The sequence below is a fragment of the Pholcus phalangioides genome, unplaced genomic scaffold, assembly GCF_987345545.1.
Source record: "Pholcus phalangioides strain wild (caught in Gottingen) unplaced genomic scaffold, Ppha-v1.0 ptg000015l_1, whole genome shotgun sequence".
Taxonomy (NCBI): domain Eukaryota; kingdom Metazoa; phylum Arthropoda; class Arachnida; order Araneae; family Pholcidae; genus Pholcus; species Pholcus phalangioides.
The window spans coordinates 104,933,416-104,952,334 of NW_028301608.1; the positions used below are offsets into that span (position 1 = coordinate 104,933,416).

At 33.6% G+C, this 18,919-nt stretch overlaps 1 protein-coding gene across 1 annotated transcript in view; it reads right to left on the reverse strand.

Annotated features, from left to right (window-relative positions):
* Positions 1-298: 298 nt before the first annotated feature.
* Positions 299-18,919, reverse strand: part of Hel89B (histone acetyltransferase 1) — a 54,517-nt gene continuing 35,896 nt past the window's right edge. The window contains exons 28-40 of the mRNA XM_089245021.1: positions 18,260-18,408; positions 16,162-16,314; positions 15,780-15,917; positions 13,744-13,895; positions 13,345-13,486; positions 10,529-10,736; positions 7,762-7,892; positions 7,162-7,269; positions 5,753-5,901; positions 5,495-5,638; positions 4,006-4,213; positions 2,708-2,799; positions 299-1,190 (exon numbers count right to left, since the gene is read on the reverse strand). Of these exons, the coding sequence (XP_089101147.1) occupies positions 920-1,190; positions 2,708-2,799; positions 4,006-4,213; positions 5,495-5,638; positions 5,753-5,901; positions 7,162-7,269; positions 7,762-7,892; positions 10,529-10,736; positions 13,345-13,486; positions 13,744-13,895; positions 15,780-15,917; positions 16,162-16,314; positions 18,260-18,408 (2,045 nt within the window). The 3' untranslated portion in view covers positions 299-919. The remainder of the gene's footprint in view (positions 1,191-2,707; positions 2,800-4,005; positions 4,214-5,494; positions 5,639-5,752; positions 5,902-7,161; positions 7,270-7,761; positions 7,893-10,528; positions 10,737-13,344; positions 13,487-13,743; positions 13,896-15,779; positions 15,918-16,161; positions 16,315-18,259; positions 18,409-18,919) is intronic.

Genomic DNA, 18,919 nt, shown 5'->3' on the forward strand with positions numbered 1-18,919 from the left:
AGAGCGACATTTATGCCATATACTTGAAACTGCCTCAAAAAAATAATTCCAGATTTCATGAAAATTCAGAAATAACAGAAAAAAATAATTCCAGAATTGATGCAAATTCAAAATTAATGAAAGAAATAATTTAAGTATTGGTGGAAGCCTGCAATAATTTACAGTGAGTGCGGGACTCTGTGCGACAAATCTTTTTTTCTTGTCAACCCCCCCCCCCCCCAAGGGCGACTTTATTCAAGTTCTTAAATATGAGTATCAACTATAAGTAGATAAATAAAAATAATCACAAAACTACATATATAGTGAACAGTACTTTTTTATTTCGAGGAATCGAAATTGCATTACAATTTGACATTAGTCTAAGCATCACAAAAGAACTGAAGTGGACACACACATACACATTAACATGTTTCCTAAAAGTACTATAAAAACGACAGGAAAAGTCATAAACAAGTAACTTTTTTCCCCTAGGATGAAACATATTGGAGAAAATTAACGCCAATGGATTGAATAAAATTACTTAAATTAGTCATTTTAAAATGCTAGAAATACCTTCATAAAACTGAGAACTGAGACAGGGGAAAAACAATGCAAAAGAAAACACACACATGCACACAATACACTTTTAAACTCTACCTGCCGAGGGAGAAAAAATGATACACCTGCGACACATTATTTACAAGTGATGCCAAATACTCACTAGAAACAAAGAAAAAAAAGTTTGTGACAAGAATGTAAACAGTAAATAGTACATAATCACTGAAAACAGGAAGAAAATGAAATAAAAATCACATTTTAAAAAATAATGATATGAAACGGTGGTGGTAAATGGAGTTACATTACAGTTATCTCAACAATTCACGATATTTCCACTTTTTACTCAATGATAGCTGTTTTTTCCCTGATGTGTGAATGGTGACTATTTCTGAAGCGAACTCAGGAAACTTCCAAGCTCGTATTCAGCTTCATACTGATCAGTGTCCCACAGCTGTGGGAGACTATCCAGGACAGACTTCATACCTTTGGCTTTCTCAGACTTTGACATGTCATCGGAATCTGGTGCCGAAATCTTCTGACCTTTGCAGTTGAACGAAAAAAGGTCCAAAAGTTGATCAGTTCCCATGTTTTGCAAACTCATGTTTTCTTGGTTGATCACAGAATTGGCAACTGACAGCTTGAATTTTTGCAATCTGAATGTGAAGAGAGGGGGAGGGGGAAGCTAGTGAGACATAACTGAAATTTCATAATCATAACCAAAAGTAATTTTGATCAATGCAAATAGTATCAACTACTGCCATCTGCAAAAAGTGACAGTATAAGAATAATACCAATGAAAATATATCATTGCTTATTTCATTACACCTCAATTAGTTTTTACACAACTTCCGATAAAACTGGGACCTACAGTTTAACATGATAAATGAACATTTAACACACTAATGTTTGCATCCTAGGGATTTGCATCACAACTTTTCTTAGTAGAAGTGGGCACATTATTTTCATTGGCTGTCTGGCAGCGTTTAACAAGGCAAGCAAAGAAAGAGCTATCAAAAAGATTTTAATCTCCTCAATATCTTAGGAAAAACATTTTCTCCCACTTTCACAATTGTTAATTTTGTATTAATTTCATCATTACTTACATTTTATGTACACTACATAAATCATTATAATTATTTCATATGATTATACTTATACTACAGTTATTTCTATTAAATCATATCATTTATTTTGGTGAAAACACATGATGATTTCACCACAAAGGCAACAGAGTGGCCACATTATTATGAGCAACTGACAGTATTTTTTAAGCAAGGATTTTCTATAGATTGACGTTTCAATTATTTTCTGTCATTTGAGAGATTATTTCCTTCAGTTTCCTCATTTTGACATCATACACGAGTGTTATGATCAAGCATTTTTCTTGTATAGCATCAGACTTGCGTGTTTGCTCATTTGCATAATGTTGCAGGCTTATTCTTAAAATAATCAAATGACAGAAAATAATTGAAATATCGATTTGTGGGAAATCAGATACTAATCCAGCTACTTTCAGCAAGTAACTCAAATTACTGCTCAATGTACCACTGACATCCTTCTGAATTTTCCTGGCATTAACTGGAATTTTTATGAGTTGCACTATATATTTGGCAACCACATTATGAAAAAATTTATATGTCCTGCACAGGCAAAATTAAAAATTATTCACTTAAAATGCTTATACCTCATTAAATATCGAATTGTTACGTTCTTAATTTTTTAACAGTGTCTCTCATGTTTAGTGTCAAATTTTCTGTAAGTTTTTTAAAAATTGATTGGAGGTTTTTACAAGTTACAAGCATAAAACATGTGACAAGTACTGAAATTTTTATAAGAAAAACTTCGGAAAGAAAAGTTTGCTGTTTTGCTGCTTGTTAGATGGGAATTTGAACCTTGGTGCTCTTGCAATCTGGGCAAGTGCACAAGCATCATAGAGATACAACTTTCTTTTCTTTATAACATGCATAAGTAGCATATGATGTGCTGAGTAGAGACATTGCAGCCTCCCCTAACGGAAGCAATAGCTACCCTGCGTAATGAAAGTACTTACGATATTTTTTCTCATCCTACAACACAACTATTAAAAGAGACCACCTGAATATTATGTGTAAGAAAAATTTTGAAAAAAAATAATTCAGTGGAAAATAACCAAGAATGCACCAACACTTACCCCATAATCTTCTCCTCAAGAGTACCTCTTGTTATCAGCCTATAAACGTTGACAACTTTCTTCTGGCCTATTCTATGAGCACGATCCATAGCCTTGATAATAATAAAAGGTACATATGCATAAGTGTAATACATAAACACTTATAATTAAATTCATTTTTATTCATAAGTACCAACATTGACTGATCTCCAAAAAAAAAAAATCAACTAAAATAGGAACATAATCATTAAATAATGTTTATGTGGGTAAATTATACCAACAATTAAGTTAATTGTGCTAAACTTAAAGGAAACCAATTACAGTGGAACTTCAGTTGACAATAAATTTGCATAATGAGCAAAAATTTTTAACAAATTTTGATGAGCTAGATTTACTGTTCTTAGGACATTTATTTATTTTGACATTATCACAACTGAGCTAATGGTTTTCTCTCTTTTGCACACATACTGTGGAATTGTGGATAATATTGTCCCCTACAGTTTCCGGTCAGTGTCTCACTCAAAAAATGATCACATGTGCAAGCATGACTGTTTTACGATATGAAACTAGACGTGGCATTGTAACCACGTGGCGTATGTGTGCTTTAAAGGTTTTTCTTTTAATTCTGCTTGGAGAAAATTATGGGCTGATAGCATTATTGAACACTATTTTGTGAATTTTGAGAGGCTAGTTCATGAATAGGGGCCAACATTTGTCGAAGAGATTGTGTCCTTAAGGTAGACCCTCGGACTGGAAGTGCATGAGCATGACATTCAAGAGCTTGAATTAAAACATGGCCAGAAGTTGATCGTAGATGGATCACTTTTGAACACAACAGCAAGAGTATATTTACGGTACCCCATTTGAAGAAGAGAGAAGTCCCTCACTTCAAATGAGATTAGAGTTTACTTTATTGATTTTGGGAATCTGAAAATTTTTTTAAAAAAGAGCCAATCAAATAAAGCTGTAGCAAAGTGGGCAATGAATTTGTCAAACGCCAATTCAATTTATTTCCAAGAAATCCTAAAAAAGGAGGTAAAAGCAAATGTGACTAGACAGGTTCTTTTTCAAAGACATACAAAAAGAATAAGTTTGTGGACAACAGTGAGTCCGTAAATTGTCTTAAGCGATAGTCCTCCTCTCTCTCATTGTTTAGAATTAACCAAAGTTTCACACTGTATTCAAATTATAAATTTACATGCATTCTTTAAGTTTTTCTTTACACTAAATTACAACTCAAAATTTGTATTTTCAGATTAATCATTACATCCATGAACAAGTTGAAAAATAATAAAATATCATGTGCAAAATAAATGTACTTGTAGGTCTTTCATGGGATTCCAATCATGTTCTACGAATATCACAGTATCAGCTCCGGTCAAATTCAAGCCAAGGCCACCAACTTGAGTTGTTAGAAGCAAGACATCAATGGATGGATCATTATTAAACCTGTGGACTACAGAATGACGAAGACCTGGTGGTACACTGCCATCAATTCTCTGGTAGCTGACTGTGGGCATCAGTGTTCTGGGGAAAAGCAGTACCATGAAAAATTATGAATATAAAATAGTCTAGTGCTACTTTTATGAATGAGAAAATTCATGAAACTTGATAACAGGAAAGGATAGTGGTCTCCCAATCATCTGCAGGGCTCTTCAGCTTTTAAAAAAAATCAATATAAATTTCAAAAAAAAAAAAAAAAAACCTCAATATACAGGGTGTCTACAGTTAAATTTCACATGTTTTGAGCTATCTACATCTCTAACTACAAGTTTGTATTTATCTAAAAATTATAAAACTTGAGGTATGTATAAACAAAGGGATACTTAATAAATAATATAAGTTTTAGCATAGCTTCTGTTGCAGAATCACCAAATGCTATTCTATCCCTTGAACCGGCATTTCTCAAAGTGTGTGTGTGTCGCAGCTCCTAGGAGCATCGTCAACCTGCATCGTGGCAAGCTGGAAATATTGATTTGTATGTGTTTATGTTTTGAAGTGATTATTTTCAGAACCACTGCCTTAAAGAAGCTACACATACTCAAAAAACATTCTCTTTCAAACTAAATGCCACACTTTTTAGCGAAGAAATGTGAATCGAAAACGTGGCTCCACTCCGAGATGATTAAATACCTTGCCATGAAGCTTGAGCAGTTTGATCACGTTTGTAAAAAATTAACATGTGTAAACTACAGTTTGCATAGAAGAACATTCTGGTGGTGAATCTGAAAATAATTTTTTTTTACTCTCATTTCCCATTCCTTTATTAAGGCATTCATAAAGTTTCTAAGCTTTTTAATGTGTGGTTGCAGCACACTGCAGTGGCTGCTTTAGGCAGCTCAAAATACACTAAAGTAATTTATGAATATTATATTCAGATAATTGGAAGTATATGTCCTCTTCATACCTGAGCCAAAACTGACTGTTAAAATTTTTTCTTCTCGATTTGTATTTATTGTATGCCAAAATTGTCAATTAAAAAAATTAATAGATTAATAAATTAATGTTGGTTGATATCTTTACTGGGATAATTTCAGTTAGTTATACATATGTGTGCCTCAGGTCTTAATTTGAAAAAAGAATAATTAAAAACCACTTAAAACTTAAAAATGAAGAGGATACTAAAATATAACTCATACAAGATCAATCTAACTCAAACCATAAACGATCATTACACAGATATGTGTACAATTCTAAAACTTACATACCAAGCAATACAAAAGAAAGCCACATATGTATGGACAATGTAAAAAAGATTAAACTTGATATTGCAAAAAAAGGGAAAATTTAGTACAAGTTCATACTCACTGAAATAGATCTCTCTCCAAGATATCTAACATGCCCTTTAACTGACAAAATATCAAAGCTCTGTGCTGATTAACAGCAGGCTCTGGCTCATTCTGTGAGTTTGTTGAAGAAGACGTTCCTATTCCACAATCGTGGAGTAGCTGTCTATAAGTGAACATAGAAAAATGCTTATTGCACAAACATTTAGGACAAGTTAGCAAATTAAACAATTCAATTGAAAGTAAATTATGTATTTAATTGAATTTTTATAATTTTTACCTCAGGGAACAAAGTTTTGCTGCATGTTGAATGTCACTGAGACTAGAACCTTGCTCCTTAAGTTGAGTCAAAATGTTTGAATGCTCTGGGTGACGTTGTGTGAGCACCAGTTTAGGATGATTGCACACCTTTCGCAGATATTGAAGAGCCTAGACATTCACAGTATAAATACCACTTTAAGTTTGATGAACAAACAGCTTCAATATAAAAAAAACCATGAACATAATTGTGATATTTTATTTATACTAATTTTTTTTTTAAATTGTATTTCGAAAGACAAAAGCTATACCTCAAACATGAAATAGTTACAAGTAAAACTATGCTGAAGAAAACAGCTATTAATATAATTACAATGCCTTGAAAAGTTTGGCAACCATATTAAAAATTTATGGCAATTAACATTTTGACTAAAAATATCAATACAGTAAAAAAAAATTTCAATTAGAAAGTCTCTAAAAGTCTGTTGAAGTGATTTCCTCAAGCTTCCAAAATCAGCAAGTGGATTGTATTAGCTTAGGTCCCAATACCGAGACTTTGAAAATCTGAAGCTTATTAAGTGATGAAATATTTTTTACCACAGAAAACATGCCATACAAATAAAAGGAAAAACTAGGGATTTTTTTTGGAATCGCTTAGGATGACCATACCACCTTTTTTTCTTAAATGTCTCATTTTTTTCTTATTTTCATCAACCAACTTGAATTTTTTTCCCCCTTCCCTTCACTGTGAAATCATTGATTAAAATTATTTTTTCAACTTATAAAAATTATGACAATAATGATGACTACAAATATGAATATGCTATCTCATATATTTGTCATATTAAATAAACCATTGCCATTTTAATAAACTGTGATATGTAATAGCACTTCAGTTTTAGTAATTGAAGATTCTTTGGCAATTTTAGCAACTTTGCTTACTTTTGGCATCATATTTGGTGACAATTGCCAATTTACATTATTTGAAATCCTAATTTCCTATATCTATTCTGAGAAAACATGGTCAGCCTGGGACTACAAAGACTGAAAGAGTATTTTCTTTAGGGATTTTTCATTCAAGCATTTGAGGATTTTCAAGGATTTTTCTATAAAGAAACGAAAAATCAGAAGAATCTGAATACTAACCAGAAGATTTTCATAAGGTTGAAAAATCAGAACGTTTCCAGGTAAATCAGAAGCATTAGCACCTATTTCCTAAGCTTCAGAAATTTGCACATGCTCTTTTTCCTGTGTCCTATTATTAATATATATCTAGTGCCACAAGAAACTCATCACTTCTCCAAGTAAATATTTTGAAACATCTTGTGCTTCCTCAAGTGCACCTCACAGATTAAGTTAGTGCATGTATTATTAGAGTATTCAGGCTTTGAATATAAATAATCATTTTCACAATCAATAATATTTGCACACCTGGAACACGTGCGTCGTCCCTTGAGCATTAGCAGTATCAGCATCAGAAAGAGTGTTTTCGACAGATTGCTTGGCTTGACTTTTAGCAAAATCTTCATACAACTGAATCTGTAACAATATCCATAATAAAATTCATTTCAGAAAAGATAATTCAACTTGATCGTCAGCATACGTAAGGTTTTCTATGACAGAAAGAAATGAATTGCCGAAAAATGATACCATGATATGATACAGTTAAACTAGCCAATCTGTAGAGCTGATTATACGAGCATGTTATTAATATTGTTCCTTATATTTTATAAGTCATGAAGACAGAAGTTTAGCTGACGTTGAGTGGTAAATCTTTATCAAGTAACTCTAGCACACTAGCAAATTTTATAACGTTTAAAATTTATTAGGCATATAAATTTAAGAAAAATAAAAACTTTTTCAATTTTCAAACAGCTCTAATTCTAATTTTCCTCTCAAACTTCAACTTTGTTGTGTTCATTTGTCCATTTACAAAAAACTGATTGCACAAGAAAAAGTGTTGGGTTTTTATTTTTTTTTATGTAATTGTACTAGTTTTAATAAGAAAAATTTATATTAAACTAAATTTACTTGAAGAGGACTCAGTTCACAGTAGTAGTCTTGAATAATCTTTGGAGGCAGATCTTTCAGTACATCTTCTTTCATTCTCCTCAGTAAAAATGGCAATAACTGTCGATGCAAAGATTCCATTGCCAGAACACCTATTTTTAAATTACATAAGCATTAACACACATGGGGAGAAAAAAACTGATAAAATTTTTTAAATAAAAATGTCAGCAAAAAACATATATTTAAACATAATGCAAAGCTAAAAAGAACACTGACTAGAATCCCACAACTGGGGAAGAAAAAAGAATATTTAGTAGTTTTTATATTTTTATTACTGTACTTTTATGTATATACAGTGAAACTCCCCTTGGCAGCCACCCCTCTTCGCAGCCAGCTTTCCTTGGAATGGACAATAAGGCTCCATAGACATAATATAAAAATCACCTTCATTCTGCAGCCACCTCTGTATGCGGTCAGCACCCAACCTGTCCTTCCTTGTAGATAAGAGTTTAAAAACGTTTTTGTGCGTTTTTTCTTTCTAATGCATTCAGAGCTAGTTCTTTTTGTATAACCTTATAATCTTTATACATCAACATAAATACTTTTTCGGATCAATTGGATTTTCTGTTCATGTATGACACTATCAGGTTCAAAAAATTTGTAAATAGGATGACAAAGGCTAATGCTATACGGTTGCTGCTAACTGGTAAGACAGTTTAAAAATTTGCTCCCAGGGTGAAATAACAGATCCCGGATAATACAGATTAAGGAATTGATCGGATGATCTGGTATTTCAAGTTCTGCATAAGATATAGTGAAACCTTTATATATATATAACGATACCGAACCAAAAAATCTTTGTAGAGGAATTATCTTTACATCGGCAGTAAAAATTAGTCAAATCACGTGTCATCAAATTTACGCTGCTGTTGGCAAATTTTCTAAATAGACATTTTCAGTATCACCAAAAAATGTGCATTTGAGTATTTATTTGCTGCAAAATATTTCAATTGATTAGCTGATAAGTTCAGTTAGATCTGCATTGCTCCTGGGGGGATTTATCGCACAAAAAGTAGCAATACTGAACACTTTCGGTGATTAGGATAACACCGATATTATTAGATGTCCATGGAAGAACTGAAACATGTGAAATAAGTTAAAAAATATATACGGAAGGATATTTCAAGCAAAAATCAAATAAAAATAATAAAAGTTGAAGCAGTTTCAAAATCTTCCTAAAAAATATTTTTATAGAGGGGTTTATCATAGTAAAGGATATATTGCCGTATCGGGAAGTTTAGCATTACAGACTATAGGCAGTTCCAAACAATATTTGAAAAAATACAGTTGCAAAGGGATTTATCATTATATAGAGTATCATTATAGTGAGGTTTCATTGTATATGTATCTGTTTTGTGGGCATTGCGAGTAAATTGAGTATACAATTATTTTGTGACATGGAAAATCGTTATTTGACACGTCCCCTGAAATGTGCTTTCCTGTCATACAACCCCTATTCTGTGCCGCAGATGGCCACTTTTTTGTGGAATGCAGAGTGGCCATCACAGAGGAGTTTCACTGTATAAGTGCAGGGGAATGAAAGCGCTAATTTCAATATAAAATTAAAAGCTTTATATACAGCCTGCACTTTTGTGTGGCTCAAATTTATGGAATTGTACCTTTTTTTTCCTTCTTCTCTCAACTCTTTCAGGAGGTGCGAGTGGATTGGTGAAAATAGGTTGAAATATCTGAAAAAACAGATATATGGCATTTCTCTCAAACCTATCCCCATAGCAAGATTACGAAGGATGAATAAATATTAATAGTATTCTTCCATTCAAACTTTTTGTTCTGTTTTGGAATGAAAAAAATACATACGGTGTTGTATTACCCACAGAGCATAAAAAGATATTTTTTTTCCCCTTAGATAACCTGTGGGTTATACAAAGGAAATTCCAGTAATTGAATCTCATGTGAGATAATTTCAACTATAAAAGTGAATAACTATAAATTTCTACATATAACACTAGTTATTAGACACTTTAATGTTAAATTTGCTTATCTGCAATCTTCTCTATCTATACACATATTTTAGATACCATTAAAATGTAAATAGTCTCAAATTCAAATATAGCAATGGGTTGGTCCATTAGATCGATATCAGACACTAACAGCTTTACACGAACCAAAAATAGAGGAAGCCTTTAAGGCCTTTCTTTAGTCCCCCTCCCAAAAGATAAGATCTTATCTATCGAGGATGTTGCACATGTTCAGAAAACATCTGCACGTTGGTGATGGCAAATTTTTAAACTCCCTACTTTCCTTTCCTCTTATTTCCTCTTAAGACACATAAAAAGTCAGAACTAAAGTTTACTTTTGGTTACAACAAGCTTTGAAGGTGGCTGGAAGAATAAAATAAATAAAAAAAAGCTGATAGGTGGAATACGGGTACCTAAAATAGAGTTAATATAAATGACAGTTTGTTAAATAGAGCAGATTTTAACATTAGCTCTATGGCACACTGTTCCACACAGAACATAGGACCAGTTCATAAAAAAGTATTTGTAAATTGGAGATTCGTAAAATCGAGCGTCGATTGTATATGTCACAAGCATAATTTACAGGACACTGGTCATTTGTAACCAGACATAAGTAGCTGGATATTTATCAGAAATGTATAAACCAGCTACATTTTTCAAATTATGTTATAGTTGAAGGATAAACCATTATCATGAAAATGAAAGAAAAACTCTATAAATGTGCTAAATAACTGGAAGTGGCTATTTACCAGCTTCTTGTTCTTTCGAGGATGACTTTGCATCTCGACTCATTAATATGGGCTTGCTGTAGCGAGCAGTGAATTGCTTTTCTGTTCCTAGAAAGCCAGGCATTAAGAAATCAAACAGAGACCACAACTCGAGAACATTGTTCTGAATAGGAGTTCCAGTCAGAATGATCCTGTGATTTGCAGAAAGCTGCTTGATAGCACGAGCCAGCTAAGCATGATAAAATAGAATAAGAAATAAGCATAAAAAATAAAGTCTGAATCATTAATGTGAATAATGTTATGAGATTACTTTGGATTAAAAACATAGCACAAACCATAATGATTCACACATTTTCCATATGCTAGATCAAACTGCAGTTCAGACATGGTTTTCTATTTTCGTATGAAATAAAATTACATTTTTTAGTATTCAAAACAAAATGAGTATGTGACTACTACTACTTAACCATACATGCACCTTCCTAAACATTCCTCTGGGGAATTTCTAAGGAAAATTTACAGTCATACTCATTTCCTCTAGGAAAAATGAGTATGACTTCATCATACATTTGACCTGAAAGTTTGACCATCTATGGAATTTTCAGGGCTCCAACTAAAAAAATTAGAAAAAGTGGGAAAGAGTAAAACTAAAAAGTAGGACAAGGGGGGTGGGGTTATCCCCTTAGACAACATAATCATAGCATAATGGAAAAAAATTCATAGCACTATTTCATCATCCTATAAGATTGGCTCGAGCCAAAGGAAAACGACCGAAATGACTTTGTTAACAAAAACAATTTTTTCTCAAAACAGTGCACTAGCAACTAAGGATAATTTATTTTTTTCTGTCTCTCTCCCACAATATACAGGGTGTTCTGTTAATGGATCGACAAACTCAGAGGATTGTTAGTAGACATCAAGAGGATCAAAAGTTTCAATTGAAACATGGTGTCGCAAACCTCGTTGAGAAAGTGAAAATCATGAAAAACGCATGCAGGTTTCGACATCACTCTGGAATGACAAAAAGTACAATAATAACTACAAAAAGACTTATTTGATTAATTATTACGAGAGTTGTTGGAAGTGGTGGCCGCTGATTTCATTGCACAGTCTACGACAATGTAAAAACGATTCCCAGATGAGCTAGAAGATATCAGGTATGCTTTTGATGTCTGCCGCAGCATCGACAATCCGCGCTAAGAGTGTGTGTGCTCCTTGTGTGTCCACAGGCGTCGCATAAACTACTGATTTAAAGTGACCCCATGCGAGAAAGTCACACAGATTCAGATCAGGCAAACATGGAGGCCAAGCAACGCTCATTTACTCATTGAAACAAACAACTAACTGCTACATGTGCTTACTACCACAATAGCACTTATTTACGTCATCTGCAATGCATGATCCTACCCCAGCCCATGCGTTTCCCGACGCTGCTTACATCAGATATGGTGAGCAACCTCACAAACGCATTCAGCAATCAACTGACATCCACCTTTAGTCTCCTCTGGACTGCATGAGTTTTTTGAGATTTTCACCCTCTCAATGTGGTTTGTGACACCATGTTCCATTGCAATTTTTGTTCCTCTTGATGCCTACTAACAACCTTCCAAGTTTGTTGGTCTATTCACAGAACACCCTATATATATAACTCTTTTTTTTTTTTTGGAGTCTTTCACAGTCCAGTTTGTCAACTGTCTACATCGAAGCACAGCAAACTATGAAGACATGAAAGTATGAAAGTTCTTTAAGAATGGCGCTCTTTCACAACCACTTTCAAAAGCACAGTGCAAAATGTTTAAATTAAAAGGGTTCAATATAAATAAGTCAAGGTGAACTGGATGATTTTACTGCATTGTCCATCCTTTTTTTTAAAGGGATTTGTTTATATTTAACCGTTCAGTGCTAATGTAAGAGTTTTTGACAAATGAAGTACTTTCATTTCTAGCTCTTTGATGAGCATTGTAAATATTGCTTATGCCTCTGTATTCCCTAAAACTACAGAAGACAACTGAATGCTATTGGGTAGTATCAGAATCACCAAACCTAGAATAGGCCTATGTACCCAACCGCTTTGTTATGCAAACTGGTTTCAGGTGTACAAAAAATTTGCACCATAATTTTGAATGATGAATGTTAGTTACTGTCCATGAAGTAGTAAATACAAAATTACTTTTTTCTTCAACCAGGCAGAAGTTTTTAATGATTACTTGTTGAACCCTCAAACTAAGCAAATGAAAAATTAATAAACTATATGTTCCACATAACTTAAAAATGATATCATTTCTGCTTTGGCAAAATCATTAATTGCAATCTACTACATTTGTATTATTTTTGGCAATATATTAAGAGATTTCTTCTTCAAATAAAATCAATTACAAAAATTTTATTGATAGGATTTGGTAAAAAAGTAGAACAAAAGTAGGACATCTTACCAAAAAGTAGGAAAAGTGGAAGCTCTGAATTTCTAATGAGGAATGGTAGTCTTTGGTACATGCCAGAATTTGTTCTGAATGCATGTGTCGTCCCCACCCCACCCCCACCCACGACATATTTTCGTTATCTGAGTTGTGCTTGTTTCATGTTCTTGCTGGTGCAGCAATCTGTCTTCCATATTTTGAAGTAAAGGTCTACCTGCTGTCTGCTGAGAGACTTTTTTGAAATGGAAGACCAGCTGCATTCATGCCTCAAAGTTAAAAAAAATCAGTACAACTGCAAATTTATGATGAATGTAGCAACAGTGAAAATGTGCCAGCAGTACAATTAGTGGATACATCTAGGAAAAACTTTGTAATTGTAAATTTAAACACATACATGCAAACAAACAAAACTGAAATTACCTTGGTCTTGCCATTCTTTATAATGTGTCCCTCATCTAAAATGCAATAGTTCCAATGGATGTTGCCAAAGAAATCTATATCATTCCGAACAATATCATATGAGGCAATGACCAAATTGTGTTTTTCAGCTTTCGATCGAAGCCTGCGAAAGAATATACACCAGTTTATTTTATGCAAATAACACATTAATTGGAATATTGAAAAAAGAGCTCACAAAAAATAGCTTTGAAACATTATTCCTTCCTCATTTCCTTACCTCAGATGTTGCAATTAAACAAGGTTTCTCTGAAATCACGCTTTTTTTTAAATTTATTTTTGTAAATTGATCAAGAAAAGGAAAAATTATTTAGAGATCTGTAAGCATTATACACACTTTGAAAAAAGAAATGACAATTTTACCTTATTCTCTCTGCAGGAGGACCAGTATAGTGCAAAGGCTTCAAATACTTTCTTTCAACGAACTTTTCTACTTCATAAACCCAATGACCAGTTAGCGTAGGTGGGCAAACAACCAAAGAAGGAAGAGGCTTGCAATCAGCATCTTTGGATGTCTGAAATAGGTACAATTTAATTTTAAAAAAATCAATTTAATATGAAGTAAAACAGAATTTATGAAATGTAGAAAGTTTCAAGACCTGGAAAATCTAGACAATGGGTAATAGCTACTTAACTCTGAAATAAGGGTATCCCTTACTTTACGCAGTCTCATTTTACACTATTTAGCTATAACACGATTTTGAACATTTGATTTTAGGAATCGTAACATGCGAAATTTGACCCACAGTTGCTGAAATGGGCTTGCAAATTGAAGATATAATGAAGTTAAAATTCATTGTATTTTGATGATTTACATGAGACAGGTGTGGGAAAAATACTCAAATCAAATTTATTAAACCTCACTAATCAACATCTTTTGATAGCTCTCTGAAAATGCTATCAGAATTTTAACTAAAGAAAAAAATCCTAATGAAACTAGAATTGTAATTGCGAAGGATATTCAGAATTCTCTGGCAATTCTCTTGCCACTGAAGTTTTCATAGAGACAAAGAATGAAGCTTATCACCTTAATCTCGACTGCTTCATTAAAAAAGGTTATCAGCTCATCATACCTTTGCAGAAAAAAAAACATCCACGCTCACACTAGAATTAATCAGAGTTACCTACTGAAGGCAGAAGTAAAAAGTATTAATTAAATTCATTCACACAGCTTTAATTTAAAAGTTTGAATTAAATTCTTTAAATAGAATTATTTTGCTACTGGAAGTTTGTTTGTTTTATCTTTCTCCACAGAAAACCCCAATCAATATCTTATCCCTGTTAAATTCAACTTGCTTTAAGCATTTTGTCTTGCGAGATGACTTTATGGAACCAATTAATCACGTAAAACAAGGGATGCTACCAACAATATGTACAATATATATTCGTACTTTATTTAAAAAATTATCCATTAAACAGGTGTCATATGCACCTCACCTCTTACTGCCAATAGATACAATCAACAGCTTTCTAACATATAATTTACCAAGTTGAAAATTTAAAAAAAAATTTCAATTTGTCAGTGCTGATGATGGACTACGTATTGGGTGCAGCTTTTTCCCAAGAGGTTGAAATAAAAATAATTCATAAAAATATTTTTTATGGATAACAGATGGTGTTTAGCAAGAATGGAAGAATCTGAGTATTTTCTAAAAAAAATAAAAAACTGACAAACAATTCCTTCCATTATTTAAAAATATCATTATTGGTGATAAAAGTAACAACCAGAAGTATGCATATCTGGATTGTGAACTGCTGCTACAGATTACAAGCTAGTAATGCAAGAAAAGAAAATTACAGTGAAACCTCTCTCTTGACAGACACCGTCAGATATGGTCACAACTGTTTTATGACCAAATAATAATTTCACGTTGTATAATAAAAGTATGCTTTTGACAATACTGATTAATGCTCACCCGTCTTTTACGAACAAATTTTTTTGTCCGCCGGTGTTTGTAACAGAGTTTTTACTGTATTTCCCTATGTCCAATGGGAATGAAGATTGTATTTACTTCTTCTCCCTGCTTGCATTACGCTACTTCATCTGGATTAATAAGGTGAGCAAGAGTTCATTAATTCATTGATGATGTTATCAAGGGCTCTAGACAAAATGGAAGTGTCATTTTCCTGAGCCCTTTGTAACAACATCAACCAATAGGTAAACTTTTATTCAGCTAACCAATCCTGATGAAGTGGTGTTATAATGCTAGGAGGGAGGAGAGGTTAATACAAGCTTTGTTCCTGTCACGCAAGACATTCTTGAAAATGTTCGCCACCCACAAGAACAAAACATAAAATAAAAACTTGCCATCACACTGGCTCAAAAACTATGAATTTTTCATTAAATAACAGCCATGAAAGCCTTGTTTGTTTTAATATTTTCTTTTTTCATGTCTTACCTCATACTTTGACGTTCTAATATGATGATCGCCAGCTAAAATGCATATAGACTGCAGGGTTTTTCCCAAACCCATGTCATCACATAATATTCCATGTAGCTTGTATCTGTTCAAAAATGCTAACCAGTTTACACCTTCCTGCAAATTGATCAAATATGTATTTGATACATTGCACTAAACATATATTTAAGTAAAAACAATCATGTGGAGCTCAAGTACTAAAACAGCTTCCCAGTGCCGTCTTAATGCATGGGCCCATCCGGGCACCTCAGAAAAATGAGTAGTAGTTGAATTTTTTGGGAATTTGCCTGATAAGGCCTCAGAAAAATCACTTGGCCCAGGGGGCCTATGATGCTCTTAAGACGGCCCTGCAGCTTTCTACCTGTTGGTAAGTACGGAGATCAGCCTTGACAGGAACTGGAACTTCATATGACTCTAACTTCTTTGGATTCATGAGTTGCTCTAGAAAATGTCGCTCTCTGGCTTTCTTTTCCAGCAATTCTGCATTCAATAAAGGGAGCTCTTCCATACCACTCTGTAATTACATAGCATCCCAAATATAAGTTGAAAGAACATTATTGCATTGGCAATAAGTGAAGATGACAAAACCTTTACCCAGTCACGAGTATAGCACTGATTAACATTTTTTTGGAGAGTGCAGGCCACTTCACTAGTTTCAAAACATGTCTCTCATGGGCCACATAATTGATTTGTAAATGCACCGTGTGCCACTAAGGTGAAGTGAAAATGTACCATGGGCCACTTAAGTGATCTGGAACAGAGCCTGAATGTACCAAGGGCCACTTAAGTGGTCTGTAAATATACCACAGTCTGTTCAAGTGAAGTGAGAATGTGCCACAGGCCAGTCCAGATTTGGAACAGCACCCAAGGTTACTTGAGGGATCTGGAATAGCACCCTAGGTCACTCCAGTGATCTGCAAATGTGCCGCAGGCCACTTATGTGAACTGAGAATGTTTCACAGGCCATTTGAGTGATTGAGAACAGAGCCTCTGATCATCATTTGATCATTTTTGTCACATCACTGTCATTTTCTGTACAAGAGGGCTAATTAGACCGGAACCTAAAATTTATTGCCGATTCTGAATGGCAGGCTTGTTTTTATACTCATCGAGAGGTTGGTGCATTAACCACCTCTATGGGGGACTCCCTACAGTAGCAATTTTTTTTCTGCAGGCATGTCACAGTTTCTGTTGAACCCCTGTGTCAGGAAAGTTTTCTGACAAGGCTAGAACTGGGTATCGAACTCACGACACCTCTAAACATCCTTTGGTACCTTACCTTAGGTGAGTATCTCACTGACCTGGGCTCTACGTCCACCTCTGATCATGTAAGTAATCTGTAAATGGGCTGCAGATCACTCAAGTGATCTAGGAATGTGCCATGAGTCACTTAAATGTTTTGGCTATGCACTGCTTTGTTCATTTTTGCAATATGAGAATTGAGGTTGCAGGCTACATCTGATGACTCAGAGGGCCACATTTGGACCGCAGGCCATAGGTTGAGCATATATGCTATAGCATGTCATGTTGATTTTTGGCATAATTTGGAAAACTAATTATTAATTACTTCAATTATTAAATTTGGTCTTATTGATGATTTTTAAAAACAGCAAAGAACATGATGAACTCAGTTTTGATGCATCAAAACTTCCAAAAAATGGGAAAGAAATTAATTGGCAAGGTTACTGGTTAAGTGGCATGACAGAAATCACTAAACTCCCTTTAAAATGTCACACTTTTTAAAATTGAAGTAGGATTTCTTCTGATTTTCAAAAGGTGAAAACCAAGGGGTAGAAGGGGGAAAACTTTCCATTAAGAAATCAATTACAAAATATCTGGGCTTGTCAATGTTAAAATAAGAGTCTTTTGAGGAGGCAAGATATCTTGTCAATAATTCTTAAAGGAAAAACTAAGAAGGAATTCCTCAGAAGTCAGGAAAAATATCTAACCAAATATCTCCAAAAAGCAACATTCAATAGAGAACAATCAGCAAACATGCACAAAGAATATTGATTAATATTGATCATTCAAATCACAATAGTTGTATATATTTGAAAAAAAACAACTTTTTAAATACACTTATTTTCTGTTTGTTTTGATTTATATGCCACTTACAACTGTGCTCCACAAATTTTTCAATTCAAGGAGACCTTTGTAAATATTTTTTTTCCATGATACCCAAGTAAAGGAATAGGCCTACCCAACAGTTACAACATGGTTAGATTGGTAAGTAAACTGTAGGAATTAAATTTTTTTTTTAATGTAAATATAAGAAATAAGTATGTGTCTTAATTTCGTCCCAGCAGCTGATCATGGCTTCCCCATGATGCTGTGCCATACAGATAAAAATCCCTGACTTCTGTCATTGATATTTATGAATTTCAACAAGATCAAAAAACATTAAAAAGTCTTTCTTTATTTGTAAATATAATTGAGCAATTATAATGGAAAAGAAGTACCTCCAAGGGTATAAGTTTAATCAATGATGCAAAACAATGAGTAGCTAAGAGACGGATATGCTCATTTTGGTCTGACATACGGCCAAGCAGTGGAACTATGAGAAACACTATGTATGGTATGATCTTCAGCTCCAATTCTTCTATCACACCTTGATTGATATTAAGGAAAATTTGGAAAAACGCTCAAAAAATTATCTTGAATGAATTTAACATGGGGGGGGGGGGGCAAAAGGAGCAAAGTTTTATCCAAATAAGTAAAATAATGTAGGGAGCATACATGGACATGGAGATTTACATGGAGACATGCAACATACTTTGTAAAAATTTCTTTCCTGTACTTCGATTTTTGGTTTATTTGATAGTATCATTAATAATCTATATTAAGGAATATCAAACAGTGTTATGACTTCTCTCAATAGTCACTTCTGAAATTTCTTCCCTCATACTGACATGACTTCCAAAATTTGCACATAGTTCCCTCAACCCTTCAAAATTTAAAAGCATTTCCCCATGCATGTTTTTAAATCAAGATAGTGCTGCAAAAAAAAAAAAAAAAAAAAAACTATCACCTTACAAATTCAGATGTTCTCACACCTAATACATGAAGCGTCAGTGGCTTCCCGGGAAGGCTTGCATCAAAGCAGCAGTTTCATTTACTTA